Genomic DNA, 19,676 nt, shown 5'->3' on the forward strand with positions numbered 1-19,676 from the left:
AGATACATCACCTAATTAAGCAGCCTTGGGGAGATGGCCTTAGGACCATAGGAATTTAAGAGTGTGAATCTTGTGTGATGACCCTCCCTCAGCATACTAAAATATAACTTGTGCTATATCAACTAAGCCTATTTACGTCCTTGCTCACGACATTAATGCTCACTACTGGAAAACTCTGGTGACACCTCCCCTCCCCTAATCTTTCATAGATAAAGAGGGCAGGGGATGCAGACACTCCAGGAAGAACACATACAAACGCTACTCGCATTGATTTCAAGTCACTCCTCCATAACACTCATTAAACGGTTGACTAACCCCAACCAGTAAGAAGAAAGAACAGATTAAAGCTCTGGGATCTTCCCTTTAGGGAGATTAGGAGGGCGGCAGGAAACCGATGTAAACAGAGCGAGTGCGCCTGCGCCGCAGCGCCGGTCACGTGGCTGTGGACTTTTTATTCCTAGGCACCGGGTTCCCGGTCCGCTGCATTTAAGGACCGGCTGCAAACTAGGTGGGACGGGAACTTTCCTTCCGGGGAGGACTCTGAGGCCCGCTGCTGGGTTCGGGAACGCCCCCGTCCGGGTACCGCGCGGCCTGGCACCCGGGCTCTTGAGCCTGACATGGCCCACTGTGGAGCAGGCGGCCTGGCCCCGGCGGGCCTCCCGAGGTCCCCGGGGCTTGGCAGGAAGGGGCTGCCCAGGAAGGGGTCCGGGGAGCGGCGCCGGCTGAAGGCGGTGGTGTCGGAGCAGCTCAGCCGCGACGTGCTCAGGTAGGAGGCGGGAGCAGCTCTGCTCACTCCCTCCCCGCCTCGCTCTGGTTCTGAGGCAGGCGCCTGAGAGTGCTCGCTGGGCGCCTCCCTCGCAAGGAGGCTCTGCGGGACCCAAGGAACCAGTTTCACCGCACTCAGAAGGAAGACAGCAATTAGACCTACACAATACATAGCAACCAGTTTTTCTAAGACTCACACACTGGCAGTGGCTGTTGCTGAGTTCCGGCTGCGTCCAGACCCTGAAGCGCATACCATGCCTTTAAAAAGTTATAAGAAAAATGATTCAATTAGGAAAACGAGCGTTTACTTGAAATGAAGAACAGAACACTGTGCCTCTAAGGAGTCAGCTCAGGGTCACAGCTACCGTTAAGTCCTGGTCTGCCATTAAGTCCCCTATGCTCTTAGCAGGGAAAGCATAATTCTGACAGGTGGGCAAGATGAACCCGGCCACCAACTAGTGAGGGAAAACCATACTGGTGTAGTGAAAATAAATCTGGCATATCTCTGCCGTGCAAACACCCCATCCACCCGAGTGGTCAGACTTGGAGGCTCCTGTCTCTGTTTAAATTGTTCAAAGTGTAGACTGGGGCTGGAAATCGATTTAAGGATGGTAGCGTATATGAAAATGCATCTCCTAAGGTGTGTATAAGTTAGTAAAAATATATTCATGGCCAGCGCTTCCTTAGGCATTAATTAGCCATACCCAGACTCGTGATAAGTGTGGGAGTGATTTCTTACTGGGAATGCATATTATTTCTATAATAGTGTAGGTGAAAAGAACCAAACTCAGGTCCTCTGCAAGAGCAGTATCTGCTGCTAACCCCCAAATCATTTCTCTGACTCTCTTATTGTACAAAACTTTCTTTTGCTTATTTGGGTTTTGTTGTTTTGGGTTTTTTTTTTTTTGTTTTGTTTTGTTTTTTGTCTTTTCTCAATGTAGCCCTGGCTGTCCTGGAACTCACTCTGTAGACTAGGATCACAGGTCAGCCTGCCTCTGCTAGTCATTAGGGGCATACACCACCACACTTGGCTTTATTCTATAAATCTTACTGTGAACAACTATGGAAATTTGGGAATCTTCACATTGGGCTCATGAGTTTATTGGAAAAACTGAGGTTCTCTTCTTCATAGTCTTCAGAGTCTGGTTAATAAAATAATTTAAAAGCAGACTCAATAGGCAAGCTACATATCTTGGCAGCTACCTGGAAGCGTGGGGAAGAGAAAGCTATGCCTTTATATCAGGGCCTGAGAAAACTGGTAGGCTCCCCAGGAGAGGACAGGTGCTGCGTGACACGTGAGGTATTTCCAAAGAACAGTGAGAAAGTCCAGAGTGTGTGGGCCAGTGTCTAAAAGAAGAGGATAGAAAAAAAGGAAAAGAAAAACTTATTCTTCGAGTTAGAACTCAGAAAAGCAGGCGGGTTTCTGCTGTTAGAGGAGCCCACTTGCCAGGGATGACTTCTCAAACACAGTTCATAACCAATTGAAAGTATTTATTCCTGTTGGCTGGGACCTAAGTGTAGCCCCAAGTATTTAGAGTAAGGGGCTTTTAAAGTTACTTCCCGTGTATTGTGCATCCTCAGGGGGAGTTTTGCACAGTAGGCAGTTTAACAAAAAAAGCTAAAGTGGCTGGAATCTCTGGACCTTGGATTCCTACGATAGAGTAGGATAGTTTTTCTTGGGATTCTCTGTCAAGGAGACCAAACTCTAGTTAAACCTGAGATGGCCTCAGCAAGAATACGAGATGGAGGAGCCTCTGCACTGTCTTGCTCTGTCACAGTGTCCTCATGCATCACCCTGCAAGTGGCTGCACTGAAGGATGGGCTTCTGGGGAGGGAAAGTATATTATCTCATTAATATCCCTTCTCGGGGTGTGCACTCTTCGAGGCACCACTTGCTATCTGGATTATCATACACTTTCTCTGTAGAAGTTACCTTGCTTAACTAGCACATGAAGTCAACTTCGGCTTGGAATACAAGCCAGCTCAGATGAGATTAAAGTATTGGGATATTTGGTTAAAGAAAAAAAGCCAAGGTCATAATAAATAGATTTGACTCTGTCCTGGTTAGTTTTATGTCAACCCAGCGCAAGCTAGAATCATAGAGACTCAATTGAGAAAATGCCTCCCAAAGATCCAACCATAAACATTTTCTTAATTAGTGAGTGATGGGGGAGGGCCCAGCCCATTATGGGTGGTGCCACCCCGGGCTGGTGGTCTCCATAAGAAAGGCTAAGCAAGCCAGCAAGCAGCTTCCCTCCATGGCCTCTGCTTCAGCTCCTGCCTGTAGGTTCCTGTCCTGATTGAGTTTCTGTGCTCACTGCTTTTTAATTCATGGAACTGAGTGAAATAAACTCCCTTTAACCCCCAAGTTGCTTTGGTCATAGCGTTTCATCACAGCAATAGTAGTCCTGACAGTTGTTTTATCTGGAAGATATTTGTGGTTATGGCAGACAGAATGACAGAATGTGAGGGTGGATAGGTTAAAACTGTAGATTTTAATAAGGCATTCTCTCTCTAAAAAACAGTAGAATTAACATCTAGATCTTGATTTTGGGAGAAGAGAAATCAGAAACAAAGTCAGGTAAGAGATTTATGGCAGCTGAGGGCTACATGCTGACAGCGGAAATGGAAAAGTTAGAGCGTGGTCGAGTGAATATATGTGGGCCAGCTGAGACAGGGAAGAACAGGAAATGGCTCCAAATCTTAGGACAGTTGAAAGGAAATACATAATGACTGTGTGGGAGGCCGTGTCCTGAAGACAACTGGACTCACATCTGAAGGATGAGCTGAAGGGAGCTCGGATGAGTAAGAACAGAAGGCATTGCCAGCACCCAGGTCCCATCCAGACCGAAGATCGTTCACCTCACCTCCCACATCCACCAGCTCCACTTACCACCTACATGTGTTTCCATTTCCTCCTCTGTCCCCACTGACCCCACCAGGCTCAGGCTCTGGCATAATCTGTTTGTACTGTAAGGTGTTTGTCCTTCTCACCTCAGGTCCCACTCTCTCACTCTACCCAGCCAATGGCCGATAGCTAAAAGACCAACATGCCGGGGTCTCAGTTTGTTGACCCTCCTCTTATAGGATCTGCGTAAGTTCTTTACCTCTCATTCACCTTCTTGTCTGCAACAGCAGAGTCAGGTACCAGGATGTGGCATTTGCCTTTAAAGACCCTTGCTCTGTATCACACCCGAAGCCCCCGTGGGTCAGTTGGTACTTTGTTGTGAGGAGCAAACTGGTACCACCCCCCCCCTTCTCTTTGTTTTTCTAACCAATGCTAAGCTGTCTTTAAAGATTACATTTAGTAAATATATCTTTCATTTATTTATTTATTTATTTATTTATTTATTTATTTATTTATTGGTTCTTTTTTTCGGAGCTGGGGACCGAACCCAGGGCCTTGTGCTTCCTAGGCAAGCGCTCTACCACTGAGCTAAATCCCCAACCCCTATTTATTTATTTTTACTTACTCACTTTACATCCCACTCACTGACCCTCTTCCCGGTCACCCCCTCCCACAATCCTTCCCCCATCTGCCACCCTTCTCTGAGCTGATGGGGACCTTCTGCACTGGCCCACACTGGCACTTCAAGTCTCTGCAAGGCTAGGTGCTTCCAGTCCCACTAAGGCCAGACAAGGCAGCCCAGCTAGTAGAACATATCCCGTGTGTAGGCAACAGCTTTGGGGGTAGCCCCTGCTCCAGTTGTTCAGGGCCCACATGAAGACCAAGCCTGAACATCTGTTACATACATGCGGCGGCCTAGGTCCAGCTCATGTATGCTATTTGGTTGGTGGTTCAGATTCTGAGAGCCCCAAGATCCAGGTTAGTTGACTCTTGGTCTTCCTGTGGAGTTTCTGTCCCTTTTGGGGCCCACAATTCTCCTTCCTATCCTTCCTTAAGAGTCCCTAAGCTCCATGAACTCTTTGGCGATGGGTGTCTGAGTCTGTCTGAGTCAGCTGCTGGGTAGAGCCTCTCAGAGGACAGCTTGCTCCTGTCTGGTCACCCAACATAGCTTATAGTCTTGTGTGGTGTCTGTTTGGGGTAGTTGGAGGTCAGGGTCAGGGACTGTATTTGCTGTTGAATGTATCATGCCTTTTAATTTTCAAACCTGTCTTTCCTCTACTGTGCTTAAAACTCTTGGGGGGCAAGCATTATGTTTTAGCATTTTGCAACACCAGGCCTTTGCTCCAGTCTGCTTTTTCTCTAGCTTTTACTATTGGGTGAGCCAGTAAACATTCCTTAATGTTTAAGATTTTTAACTTAAAGAAAATGCAAGATACACTTGTACCTGATACAAGTGGTTTTATAAAATCAAATCTCTCTCTCTCTCTCTCTCTCTCTCTCTCTCTCTCTCTCTCTCTCGCACGCACGCACGCACGCACACACACACACACACACACACACACACACACACACACACACACACACGAACGCATGCACAGGATTGCTGTTCGGCTACTCCTAGATCTACTTCTGCTGTTTTGAAGCAGTCTAATGTAAATCAGGTGGGCCTAGCATAAGCTCCAAGTCCTGATTCTCCATCTTCAGTCTCTGGTGTATCTGGAATTCCAGGCGTGTAGGGTTCAAACCCAGGGCCTCTGATATGCAGACTGGTACCCACAGCTGGCATTCAGTCCAAATGTTTCTTTACTCACTTTAGAAACGGTAGTGGGGTCAGCAGAGAAGCTGGGTGGAAGAGAGGACAAATAGGGTATATAATTGAGTTTTCAGCAAAATTTTGAGAAAACAACACACTTTTGTTAAGTTTTGAGTAAGTTTGATATAGTATATTATTATATGCATTCTATTTTATGGTAGATAATGTGCCTAATGTATAATTAGAAATGTATGGCAGGTATGTATGTCAGGAGAAAGTAGCCAGGTTTCACGCTGTCTGTTATGGAGTAGACTTGTAACATATTTATGCGGAGAAGAAGTTTCTTCTATAAAGTTACCTAAATGTCAGATTTTTCTTCTCCTGGGAACTTGCCACATTAGAAGATTCAGGCCTTGAGCTGGGCATTGGTGGTGCACACCTTTGATCCCAGCACTAAGGAGGCAGAGGTGGCTGGATCTGTGAGTTCCAGGCCAGCTTCATCTACAGAGTCTACAGAGTTCCAGGACAGCCAGGGCTACACAGAGAAATCTCAATAAAACAACAAGACAAAAAGACTGACCTCAGTGTGAACCTCTAGAGTAGGAAGTCTGTGTCCACATGGTGAGTAGTGGGGCTCAGCATAACTCTGTAACTCTAAGTAAGTTACCTACAACTTTAATATCGTTACCTTCCAAAACAATCCAAACAAACAAACAAACAAACAAACAAACAAACAACTGGCCAAGCCAAAATGTGTTTGTAAGGCTTCAAAAGCTTGTGCTCTCCGAAGCATTTGTTTTCCTCAGCATCAAATGGATCCCTGGACAGGCAGATACTCTGGTACTAATGGCACATTGCCTCTGTCCTTTGGGAGTTCATTGTCTAGTGGGGAGAGATGCATAGAAACAGTAATGAGGCAATGACAGACATCCGGGAATAGAGGCGCAGACCTCGTGTGATGTGATTCGAGGAGCCATTAGCCTGCCCTGAGGGAGTCTGGGCGCCACCGGTAGCTTGCCAAGCTTTCACTGTGACGGACGACTTTACCGGTACATGATCCTTCTGGTATATGATTGCCGATTATATCCAGCAATACAGAAATCCTCTGAGAATCCACACTGTGATGATACTGGTGATTTGGCGTAGTGAAATAAAGTGTTTTAAGTAGGTAGAGAGCAGAAACACATAGTATGAAGAAGCGAGTGAATAGATTATGAACTTTTCTGTCATTTTCTATTTTCCAGTGTATATAAACATGTAATCAGTGGGCTTTGCCATAACTATGTATATACACTAGGGACAGACTCCTGAGTCTGTCGCTTTGAATAATAGATTAGAACATAATTAATTCTATTGGGTGGGAATGGGAAAGGGCCAATTTTTTTTTTTTTATCACATCTTGACATCCAAGTCTGCATTTTAGACTTGGCCATTAACAAAACAAAGATACTCCCTTTTGTGTCTGGTTTGCTGGTGTTGACGTTTTATAGTTTTGGTTCAATTTTAGTATGATTTTTGAACAATCAGTTCATTAATAGAACTCAAGAAGTTACATTTTAAAGAAAAATCAATGTGTGTAGCTGTCTTAGGTAAGATTTCTATTGCTGCAGTGGAACACCATGACCAAAAAGCAAGCTGGGGAGGAAAGGGTTTATTTGGCTCAAACTTCCACATTGTAGTTCATCACTGAAGGAAACCAGGACAGGAACTCAAACAGGGCAGGAACCTGAAGGCAGGAGCTGATGCAGAGGCCATGGAGGGTGTTACTTACTGGCTTACACCCCATGGCTTGTTCAGCTTGCTCTCTAACAGAGCCCAGGACCACAGCCCAGAGATGGCTCCACCCACAGTGGGCTGGGCCCTCCCCTGTCAATCTTAAGGAGTCATCGTCTCAATTGAGATGACTCTAGTGTGTGTCAAGCTGACATCAAACTATCCAGGACAGTGCAGAAAATAAGTTTTATTACTAGAATTAAGAAAATAATTTGAATGTTTTTACTTTTTTCATGAAATGTTCTTTGTTTTGATTGCACTTCTAAGTCTGTAAGTTGTTTTAAACCTGTTACCTACTTTTAGCATCACTAATCCAACTGTAACCCTTTTCCCTAACAGGCTTTTAAGGGAAGAGATCCACACAGACATGGTTCTTTCTGTCAGTGGCTCACTGTTCAAAGTGCACAGGGCAGTCTTGTTAGCCAGAGCCCCTGGCTTTCACTCCCACATCACTGGACACACGTCAAGGGACCTAACAGATGAGCTCGTTCCTGTGGACAGTGTTGAAGCTTCGGAATTTAAAGCGTTTTTACAGTAAGTGCCTCATCTGGATTCCTCTTACATCCGAATATGACAGACAGTTGACTTTTAAATGCCTGTGCATATTCTCATTATGCACATAACTGATAAAATCTAAACATTTAAATGGTTTTGTTAAATTAGCCACATCCAGCTGTGGCTTATTTGCCTGTGATTCAGCATCAGAAGGCTGAGGCAGGAGGATCACAAGTTTGAGGCCAGTCTGGATTGCATACAAAGACTCTGTCATTCAGTCATTCGTTCATTCATTCATTCCCCCGGCCCTGTCTCAGATGAATGAACAAGTGAGTAAGAAGAGTTGACCCTGGTAGAGCTACAGCTCAGTGCTCAAAGGCATGCGAAGCACAGCCAGGCTTTGGGCTTCAGTACCAGAAAGCAAAGGGGAAAGGAGAGCCAGTCCTGAGGGAGAAGTGAATCTCCTGGGTTTCCTTTTCTCTCCCCCTGCCCTCTCCCTCTCCTTCTCCTCCCTTCCCCTCCTCCTCCTCCCCTTCTCTCTCCCCTCCCCCCAGCTCTCCTGCACTCACCAAGGACCAGCTTTGCTGTGGTTCTCTCCTTCTACCATGTGGCTTCCAGATGCCAGTCAGGTTCTCGGGCTTGATGGTGGGCACCTTGTCCCCCGGGCCATGTGGCTGCTGGCCCTTCATTTTAAGCTCTAACAATTGCTAGAGTTTTTGTTGGTTTGTTTGTTTCTAATGTGAAGCACCTGTACTTTAGATACATTGTAACTATAATTTAGTAAATTTATTTAGTTATTTATTTTTGGCTAACTTATTATTGAGTTCTAATATCAATTTTAAAATGCATGCCTTTGCCCTAGTGCAGCAGAGTTGTGGTGAGGACAGGCATTACCAAAAAATAGTAACCAAAGTTACCATTTTTAACTCTGAACTTGTACTGACTACTTTAATTTTAATCCAGGAACTTGGTGCTCTGGGAAGGGATTATATCCAGAGACCTTTTAGGTCTATATTATCTGGCCAGAATTCAGACACCTCCTGGATTACAGTGTTACCTGTCTGGAATATAGTCATGCCCTTAGTGCATACCTTAATCTCTAACAATGGAAGTAAGGTTAGTTTGGAGAAGGAAGCAGACATGTTTGAAAGTGATGTCTAACTGAGGGACAGATAAAATGATGAATCAGAGAAAGATTTGACAGAATGAGTCAGAGAGAGGATGTGCTCAGCTCACACAGGAGTAGCATGGGTAAGAGAGGCTACTAGAGAGAGACTGGGGGTGGGAGTGGGGGCAAACAGAGGAGGGGCGGACAAAGAAACAGAGAGAGACGGACAGAGAGAATGGTGTGTGTGTATAGCAGTTTTACCAGGGCAGTTGTACAGAGGCTGCAGAGAGAGCAAGCTAGACACAGGCGAAGACAGAATGAGCCAGGGAATGAGAAGGAGACAGAGGACCAGAGCAGACTGCCACAGTTAGCATGAGGCCAGGCAGAACGGTTCAGGAGAGGAAGAGAAGCTGCATTTACTTAGTCGTCTTGGAAGGTTGGGTTGTCCAGGGGCTCTAAGCTTCCAGGCCTAGACTGGAAAGAAACACTCTGGGCTCAGCCCAAGCTGTGCAAGGTACAGCTCTTACCCCATCGTCTGAGACACTGAATCACAGAGATAAAGGTGACATTTACAAGGAAGGACGAAGAAGGGAAAGGCCTGAGGGTAGCGGAGCTTACACAGTAGGGAAACAGAGAAATTACATTAATATTAACTTTTATTTACCATCATTAAAAGTGGCAGGGAAGGGAGCTGGAGGTGGCTTAGTGTTTAGAGCACTTGTTACTCATGCAGAGGAAGTGGGTTCAAGTCTAAGCATACACATGGTGGCTCACAGGGGATCCTAACTGGCTCCAGGGGATCAGCACCCTCTTCTGACTTCCATAAGCACCAGGCACCCACATGGTATACGACAAAACTTCATACACACAAAAGAACGTAGCTGAATAGACTTTTAAAGGGATAGAGAACAGGCAGGCTGTGGTGGCACACCTGTAATCCCAGGACTGTGGGGCAGAGGCAGAGGCAGGTAGGTCGTTGTGAGTTCCAGGCCAGTCTGGTCTGCAGAATGAGTTCTAGGATGACTCTGTGTGTGTGTGTGTGTGTGTGTGTGTGTGTGTGTGTGTGTGTGTGTGTGTGTGTGTGGGAAGCTCTGCACTTGGGGAGGGGGATGGAGGGAGACGTCTGCCTTCCACTGTGCATGGTCCTGCTGTGTGACTGCTCTCAGCTTCAGTTTTCTCAGCTGGGATAAGGAAGTCAGAGCAGCTGGCTTTGTGCTTTATCCCCTAACCACACTGTGTCAGTGGATGTCGTCATGGGCCTGGGTCATGCAAGCCCCTTGGACTAGGGCTGCCCGGTGCTGTGAGCTTCATGAGCTTCTGCTGCTGCTCTCGTATAGAACGTGTTTATGCCCTGCTGCCTCTGTTCGGCTTTTAGTAGGTTACATTGGAATTTTTCCTTAACATAAAGCTTAAAGGGCATTTATAATAGAAAACATTGACTTAGATTTTTTTTCTTCTCATTTATATTTATTTTATTCTGAGGCAGAGAGTCACCGTGTAGCCATGGCTGGCCTGGAACTTATCATGTAGATCAGGTTGGACTCAAACTCACAGAGATCCGTCTGTCTCTGACTCCCAAGTACTGATTTAAAGACATGCACTACCACAGCTAGTCTGATTTAGACTTTTTAAAGAAGAAATTTGATAAAATAGCATTTTGAAGTTTTGTGACATGAAATCCAATCATCTGTAAGTTGCTTTACTTACCTATGAAGCTCCTAAAACTCTCTTCCATGCTCTAGACTTTGTAGTCAGTGGTGTGGCGTGCACTCACGTATAAAACAGAGTTCTCTACATGACTAGCCCGTTGTTTGAAAACTGGGCTTGTGCATCCCCTCAAGATTAAAGTTTACCTTAAGATTGTAAAGTAATATTCGATTTTTAAAGAGTTAATTTACTTATAGAGAGGCGATGCTGCTAAGTTGCCTAGTCTGTCAATGAGCTCTTGGGCTCAGGTAGTCCTCTTGCCTGAGGTTACACAGATGCCACTCAGCTATAGCCATGTATCCCTAGAAAAATATTTCTGAGATCATCATTGCAACATTTAGCCACGTATTCTTGGTGCTTTGGTGTCTGGAGTCTCACTGAGTTCTTACTGTGTCAGAGGAGACACTGCCCCTTCCAGGGCTACCTGATTCCTAGATGCAGCCTCTGACTTGCCTGTGAGCACCTCATTGCTTTGCAAACCAGCCCGTCCGGAGTCCGTGTACACAGCAACAAACCTCCATTTTCCATCTGGTTCTTAGGTTCTGACGTTCTCGCTACACAGCAGGCCAGGTAGCAGATGGCAGGAGATCAGCCCTTACTCATCTGCCCGCCCACACGGATTCCTAATCCTGCTCAGGTGCTACCTCATCCCGCTCACTCCTCCCACAGAAACCACGAGCAAGGCTTTTGTTTGTGCTTTCTCATCTTCCTCCCTCCTGGCCAACTCTGGCTTTCCCAGATGGCCCTGTGTGGCATGCACGTGAGAGAGAGAGAGAGAGAGAGAGAGAGAGAGAGAGAGAGAGAGAGAGAGAGAGAGAGAGAGAGAGTGAGTGTGTGTGTGTGTGTGTGTGTGTGTGTGTGTGTGTGTGTACCTGGGCCTGGGCCTGGAGGGACAGAGGAGCAGCACGTGTTTCCCACTAGCTTGCCACCTCGTCTTTTGGGACAAAGTTCCTAACTCAGTCAGAAGCTTGCCAGTCAGGCTAGGCTGGCTCCCGAGCAAACTCCCAGGATGTGACTGTCTCCATCCCCCAGTAGGTTATAGGAGGGTGTACCCATGCCAGCTTTTTACGTGCGTTCTGGGAATCTGAACTCAGATCCTCGTGCTTGTGCAGAAAGTGCTCTGACCCACTGAGCCAGTTCCCCAGCCCCTCTACTCTTAAATCCTTTAAGTTCTGCACTCAGTCTCACTTACAAATTATAGCCATGCCAACAAGACCCACTCTAAATCCATGGCCATCAAGGAGGCACCCAGTGCTAAGCGTCAGCCTCATAAGCTGTCCTTCATTCTGTCTGCACAGTGGATAATACTGACTTTCTCTTGTCTAGCCACTCTCAATTTCCTGAAGTAAATCTTCACTGGTTGTGTTGTATAATCCTGTTTATACGTTGCTGGGCTCAGTTTTCTATCCTTTGTGGAGGTGTTTTCCTTCTTTTCCTTCCTTTCCGTTTTCTTTCCTTCTTTCCTTTGAGACAGAGTGTCTCTCTGCAGTCCTGGCTGCACTGGAGCTTGCTGTGTAGACCAGGCTATGTAGACAGAGATCCTCCCCAGAGATGGGAAGGCATGCTGTGCCCAGCTGAGGATGTTTCCTTGTACCAACCATGAGCAGTGGCTTGTTTTTTCCTGTCTTACGGTACCTGTGTCTGCTTTTACCCAGAACACTGGGTGTGAGAATGAGCTGGGACATATTCCTCTTCTACGTCTTGGAATAAAAAATGTGGGAGATTTAATTCTCTAAGAATAGTAAGAGTCACTAATGAAGCCATCTAGTCCTGGTTTTTTAGTAAGAGTAGGGTCTCAAGGACTGGAGTCTTTCTTTCTTTCTTTTTTTTTTTTGTTCTTTTTTTCGGAGCTGGGGACCGAACCCAGGGCCTTGCGCTTCCTAGGCAAGCGCTCTACCACTGAGCTAAATCCCCAACCCCTAGTCCTGGTTTTTTGTTTGTTTGTTTTTGTTTTGCTTGCAGGGCCCTGTGCATGTTAATTAAGTGCTACATCCCCAACACTGCAAACCCTGGATGTGGTGTTACACAGCCGTAACCCAGCATGTGAGAGAGGGAGGCAAGAAGAGCGGAAGTTCAAAAGTCACTGTAGCGTAGCAAGTTCAAAACCAGCGTGGGATACAGAAGAACCTGACTCAGTAAAAGACAAATTTAAAAAAACACCTTTATTTTAGATGACTCAGCCCCATGGAATCCTTAAACATCCTGCCACAAGTTAAGCTGTGGCTATTGAGGAATCAATGGCTTTTTCTTTTCTTCTCTTTCTCCCCAGACTTTAGACATAGCCCTCCAGGGCTAAATGCTTGTTCCCTGTTACTCAACAGCCTGTTCCTCCATCCAGATTTCCTAAAAACAATGGGAGGGCTAATCTTGCCCACAGAAAAACATGAGGAATAGTCAGTCCTCTGTCATGGGGGCTTTAAAGGAAATGCAAAATGTCTGAATTGCAAAGATGTGGCAATAAGGGACTGGAGAGATGGCTCAGGGGTTAAGAGCACTGACTGCTCCCAGAAGTCCTGAGTTCAATTCCCAGCAACTAATGGTGACTCACAACCATCTGTAATGGGATGCCCTCTTCTGGTGCATCTGAAGACAGCAACGGTGTGCTCACATATATAAAATAAATAAATCTTTAAAAACAAACAAACAAACAAATAATCTTGCAATAATCAAACAAGTAGCTTGGTAGAGTCATCCAGTCTTAATCAATAATGTTAAGGCTCCATACAGTTCACATCTAGCTGTCATCTGTCTTACCTCCTTATCCCTCAGAAGAGTGAGGGGATGGGAAAGTTCCAAACCTAAGTGGCTTTAACCTAAGACTTTCAAATGATTCAACATGCAAATTAGTATTTTAAAGTTTGACTGGGGGAGTTGTTTCTGTCTTGTTTTGTTGTTTTGTTTTCAATCTGAAAATACCAGTTTGCTCTGTGCTACCACTGTATGGTCGCTATATACAAGAATAAATGTGTAATAGATACCAAAAAAAAAAAAACCACCTTTATTTTATTTAATATTTTATATTTTGTCTTTTAGGATTGTGTATTCATCAAACAAAAGCATAAAAAACTATGAAGAGGAAATTCTTCAGAAAATGCAAATGGGAAACGTAATGCCAGAAAGGGGGCTGGACGTCAGCTTCCTGCAGTGTAGAACTTCATCTGACTGCTTTCTTGGGAAACACGAAATCCCAGGGGATGTTACCGGTGGAGGTGACAGTTTTATTTCCAAGGGTGAGACGTCTATTGGACTTCCATACAACTGTATAGCCATAATCTTAGATATATTCTGTGATAGAGAAGAGCATGCTGTGGACGGCTCTGCCAGGCCATGCTTGTTTAAAGGAGCCTGGAGAAAGGAAAGCACTTCTGCGGTCGCCTTCCTGTTTCCCTGAGTAATTATCGCAAATAGATTTACATGTAATCCTTTGTCTTTCCAACTACTTCAGCCTCAGTATCGCTGCTTCCATTTAATCTGTTCCAATAAGAAGAGAAGTTTTAGCAGAGAGCTGGTTCTATAAGGAGCACATATACTCCTTAAACCACCAGGAAACTCAGGAAACACAAAAGTTGCCATAGCATGAAAACTTTGTCTTGAGGCATTTAAAAAAGACTATAACCTTCTAAAAATGATAATCAGTCTTACTGGTTAATAAATTGTTCATAATGTTCATTGTACGTACACACTACAGTGTGTGTGGTATTGCATCTTGAAAATGACTGTTTTCATGTGGAGATAGGTGTCAGAATGCTTGCAGATTGAAAGTTAATTATTAATAGAAGGAAACAAAGGTTAATTAGATATGCAGACATCCCAACAGGAACCCGAGGCCTTTGGATCAGAGAGTAGACCTTATATTATTCATGGACCACCTTGGTGCCATTTAATTGCCTTTAAATCCATGAGACACTGTAGTGAGGCCTCCTGCTACCCTGCCTGTGCAGTGAAGTTGCACCACTGAAAAAAACAGCAATACCCCCACCAAATTTAGAAGTGCTGAGAATTTATGCCCAGGACATGATTGTGTGATATCTTATTACCAAGGTTTCATGAGGAGTAGCAGCCAGACTGGTTGAATCTCAGTTAGAATTTGTTCTTATTGGGGCTGGGGATTTAGCTCAGTGGTAGAGCGCTTGCCTAGCAAGCAAAGGCCCCTAAGGTTCGGTCCCCAGCTCGAAAAAAAAAAAAAAAAAAAAAAAAAAAAAAAAAATTTGTTCTTATTATTTTGTAATACCTGCCTATGAGTACGTGAGTAGTCAGTCTTGATTTTGAAGGGGGCCTGCTCATGTGTGTAATCTCACTTAGACGTTCAAAACTGGAAGAAGCAGTTACAACTGAACTTGTTGTTTTACACCCGGGACAAAAGCCACACAGAAGAGTGGACAAGTTAGGCTGATAGCTAGTTGTCCTGCTGAAAGAGAGCTCTGCCAAGGCTGCACAGAAGTGCTTTACCGCAGCCAGTGAACCTCCGTGGAGAAGGCTCATTTACTGCTCACCCGCTTTCTCCATTGTGTCAGGAAAACCCCATAATCCCCTACACTGAGTTACAGTCCTGTTAATTACTTGATGTTTTCCCCAAAGACGTGTGCTCTGCTACTGTGTCTTCTGTACCAGCTCCTTACTCCTGAGATGCCATTCCAGCCATTTTTCACAGCTTTTCATTGAGGACCTATTTGTGTCCCATTTAAAGGAGACAGTGGCCCTGCCCTGAGATAGCTGGGATAGTCAGGTGGGTGTGTACAGGCTGTTCAGAGAATACAGATAGAGCACACACAACCTGAACCTACTCTCCTAGAGGAAGCTGCACGGTGCGGGCAACTTCTTTTGCTGTTGTTTTGTTTTATTTTAGTTTACACTGTTAAGTAGTCTAACACTGAGTGTATCCCGTCCTGTTCACCAGGTTGCCTGGCCTTGAACTCACCCTGAAGCCCATGCAAGCCTTATGCTTGCCGTCTTCCTGCCTTAGCAGGAATTACTAGCCTATGCAAGCCGGCACCACCAGGCTCTGCCGGAATACACTTTGTTTGAATCCCAAAGAAAAACAAATCAGTGCAGCAAAACCACCTAAGGGAAGGACAGTCCAGGCAAATCCAGGACTGCCTGCCTGGAAGCAGGGGAAAGTGGGACGTGGGCTTATTTATTTATAATGGGAACAGGTAGGGTTAGGGTACAAGCAGGATGCAACTAGAGGCTGAGCTTGTGAGAGTCATACAGAAAGGGTAACTGTTTGTCCAAAGCAGAGGAGTTTCCAGAGAGTGAAAGGCCTGCTGGAAATGTATTTATATCTCGTTATTCACGGAGGACTGGTTCCAGGGCCTTCTCTCACCCAGGACACCAAAGCCTACATGAAGAGCATAGGTTTATGTACGGTTTCCACATCTCCTGCATGTTTATATCTCTAGGCCACTGAGAGTACCTAACATAGTGTAAGTAGTTCTTACACTGGGCTGTCGAGGGAGTTTGACAAGAGCGCTTGTTTAGCTCCCATGTTACCGTGCTGACCTCAACTGTAGAGCAGGCTAATGTGAGTGTGTGGATGAGTGCAGAGACATTGAAGATCTGTGGAATGGCTTGAGGCTTTGTTTGCAGGGGATCAGGGCACTGCTTATTTCACACTTCCAAGTGTTCCTGTTGAAACGTTTCTGGGTTCTGGTATTTGTTTGTTCCTGTGTATGTGTTCGCATGTGTGCATGTGTGCAGAAGAAGCCAGAAGAGGGTGTCAGATCCACTGGGTTAGAAGAGGTTGTGAACTGCCTGGCATGGTGCTGGGAGCTGAGCCCTGGTCTTCTGGAGAAGCCACCAGTGCTCCCCTCTGCAAGTATTTTTAAATTGCTTTGTTTTCTTCCTTTTTACTTTCTTTGGGAGATGTGTATGTTTGTTTGTTTTGGTGATGGTGGTACTAGAGAGTGAGCCCAGGACCTTTCTTCTCTGTGAGTTTTATGTTTATGTCTGTGTGGTGCCAGGGAACGAGTGGGGACCTTGCTTGTGTAGGCAGGGGTGCTGCTGTTGAGCTGTGCCCTGCACTGCCCAGAGGCTGGGGTAAGTTAGTCTTTCTGGAAATTACGGTCTCGAGGTTATCAGGGGCAGCACCCTAATATGCCTGTTAGCCTAAAGTAGGCGTCGTCCTTAAGGACTCATTTATGAACAACAAAGATACTTTGCTGGGGAAATCCTGAGTTTTAGCAGCTCTGCCAGGACCCAGGGAGACTGGGACAGTGTGTATGTTTTCATTACCCACTGCTGCAGTATGTTCATGTTCAGTCCCATTGGAGCACACGGGTGAACGTCGTGATAGAGTAACCCATCAAGTTAACTCGCTTTCTTTTGATATGTTTCTAGATTTTTTTCATTTGTGTCAAGTATTTTTTTCATATTTCCTATTGTATTATGTGGTTTAAATTTTTTGAAGGAATTGTAGAGGTGGCCTGCCTCTTCCATCACCTGATGCCTAGCGCTTCAGATAACATGCAGCACTTAGTGCATTATTCAGTGACTACTTAGTGCATTGTTCAGTGACTACTTAGTTCATTAGTCAGTGACTACTTAGTGCATTGTTTAGTGACTACTTAGTGCATTGTTCAGTGACTACTTAGTGCATTAGTCGGTGACTACTTAGTGCATTGTTCAGTGACTACTTAGGAGATGCTGAGGCGCTGTTCTAGGTCTGGCTGAAATGCATCACTGGCTCCTGGTCCCTGGTCACAGAACTCATGGTGGGGCAGGATCGAAGCTAGCATGGGAAAGAGGTGGAGATGTCACCTAAATGAGAGAGCATCTGGGAAGGACGTGATGGGATCTGAACCCGGGCCCTAGGAGAGCAGCAAGTGCTCTTGGCCATTTAGCAGTCTCTTCTGCCCTTGTGGGGTTGAACTGACTAGATTGTGCTGTGGATGATCTGTTGAAAGTTGGCAGTGGGGATCAAATTGGATTCTGATGGAGCAGCTGATGTGCTGAGTGTGGCTGGATGACAGGTCCTTCAGAGAGGTTCCCACAATTCTTTCACTGTAGTTTGTACTGAGTGGATTGATTAGTAGAAATCTGTCAAGTAACTAGCCTTCCTCAGATATGGTTTGTTAAAAGATAATTTTAAGAACAAGTAAACTTAGCTGAGTTTAGTTGAACAAGGAACAATTGGTGAATCAGACAGCACTCAGAAGCAAACTGGACAGTTCTCAGAGATAAAGTTCTCAGAGATGAGAAAGGGGGGCCCGTCAAGCTAGCCTGAGAGCAGCTAACACAAGCTAGCCTGAGAGCAGCTAACACAAGCTAGCCTGAGAGCAGCTAACACAAGCTAGCCTGAGAGCAGCTAACACAAGCTAGCCTGAGAGCAGCTAACACAAGCTAGCCTGAGAGCAGCTGACACAAAGTTGCCTTCAGAAGTCTTTCTTAGGAGAAGGTGCTGAGCATGGCTGTCACTGTCAGGCCTTGAGGCAGGAAAGCATCAAAACCAGAAGCAACATAAACAGGCCCAAAACAAAGAGGCTTCTCTCTAAAGCCCGAGAGGGTTTCATGAAAGGAATAGTGTCAAGCAGGAGTGAAAGAGGCACTGTGACAGGCCAGGGGCAGAGAAGACAGCTTTCAGAGAGACATCATGAACAAAGGAAATATCAGACTTCGTGAGTTTTTAGGGGCCGGTGGGAGCTGTGTATTTTGGGGTGTCATAGCCTAATGTGACAAAAGACAGAGGAACCAGGCACCATGGATTGGGCTGTCAGCCACTGTGTCAGTTAGTCTTCAGTTGCTGTGGTATAATAGCCTGGCGAATAGTTTATTTCAGATTTACGTGGCATACAACCCCTCATGTGGGGAGACAAGGCAGAGGACCTAATGCCAGCCTCTTAGGCAGCAGAGGGAGACATCTCCTCTGCACACAGGACGTGAGGCCAGGCTATGGAACCTCGGAGCCTGCTGCCTGATGTACTTCTTCCCGCAAGGCCCCCTCCTAAAGGTTCCATGACATTCTCAGCACACCAACTGGGACCAGGTGTTCAAATGCATGGGGCTGTGAGGGGTAGAGGAATGTGACACACGCATTTCATACTCAAACCACAACAGCAGGGTACTAGGTAGAGCGCAGCACACCAGGCTTCTCGGTTTCTTACCCAGGGAAAGAGCTGCAGGGATAGACCCATGACCTAACATGGAGATCAAGAACAGAAATAGCACAACTGGCTACAGCTACACCTTCTTTGGATCTAGTCTGGTCGGTTGGCTGCTTGTGGTTGGGTTAGATTTGGCTCCATTACCAAACATACACACTTCTAAGTTAGGTTTTACTTGCCACGGGAGGTGGCAGTTTGTGGTGTGGGACCTGGAAGTATGGAAGTAGACTTGGGTCACTCTTGATTTAGTACAGGGTAACACACACACTATGATACACCAGTGACAGATATCAGATCTGTGACGTATGATATAAAATTTATTTTACTCTCATTAGTTATTTTTATTATATATATTTTAATTTATTATTATATTTTACTTTTACCTGAATGGTGAATCTTTGGAAGAAGTTTTACAAATACTTATTTCTCTGTACATCTTCTTGGTATTGTAGTGCTGTCACAGTAAATGCTTTCACATTTTCCTGTTGATTTCTGTTGAGTTTCTATTCGCCTACACGTCATGCTAGCTGTAGGTTCTTGATGGGGTCACAGGAAAATGTCCGAGATGATCAGTTTATTATGAGACAAGATGGGAGAATGGTGCTAGAGAAATGGCCCAGTGGCCAAGAATACCTGATGCAGAGGGAGCAGAATCATTTTCCAGCACCCACACCTTGTGGTTCACAACCACCAGCAGCTCCCGATCCCGATGACCCCCGATACACGCACTCGCGCACGCACACACACACTATACACACACACACACTACACACACTACACATAGACACGCACACACACTACACACACACACACACGCACACACACATGCACACACACACACACACTACACACACACTATACACACACATGCACACACACATGCACGCACGCACACACATGCACACGCACACGCACACGCACACACACGCACACACACATGCACGCACACACATGCACACGCACACGCACACGCACACAGATTCGCTTAGGCTCCTGGTATGGAGGTCTTCACCTTTCCTCTGTGCCTCTGGCACACACAGTGGACTGACTAGAAGAGCACACTGGGCAGAACAAACTGCTCACCTCCTGGCAGGAGCAGAAGAGGAGGAAGGCGGAGGTGCTGATGAG

The 19,676-nt window shown here is 45.7% G+C and overlaps 1 protein-coding gene across 1 annotated transcript in view; it reads left to right on the forward strand.

Moving 5' to 3' along the window:
* The first annotated feature begins 571 nt into the window (after positions 1-571).
* Btbd8 (BTB domain containing 8) overlaps positions 572-19,676 on the forward strand; it is a 71,723-nt gene continuing 52,618 nt past the window's right edge. Inside the window, exons 1-3 of the mRNA XM_032916450.1 lie at positions 572-766; positions 7,479-7,673; positions 13,483-13,679. Of these exons, the coding sequence (XP_032772341.1) occupies positions 618-766; positions 7,479-7,673; positions 13,483-13,679 (541 nt within the window). The 5' untranslated portion in view covers positions 572-617. The remainder of the gene's footprint in view (positions 767-7,478; positions 7,674-13,482; positions 13,680-19,676) is intronic.

Source organism: Rattus rattus, chromosome 11 (genome assembly GCF_011064425.1).
Source record: "Rattus rattus isolate New Zealand chromosome 11, Rrattus_CSIRO_v1, whole genome shotgun sequence".
NCBI classification, from domain to species: domain Eukaryota; kingdom Metazoa; phylum Chordata; class Mammalia; order Rodentia; family Muridae; genus Rattus; species Rattus rattus.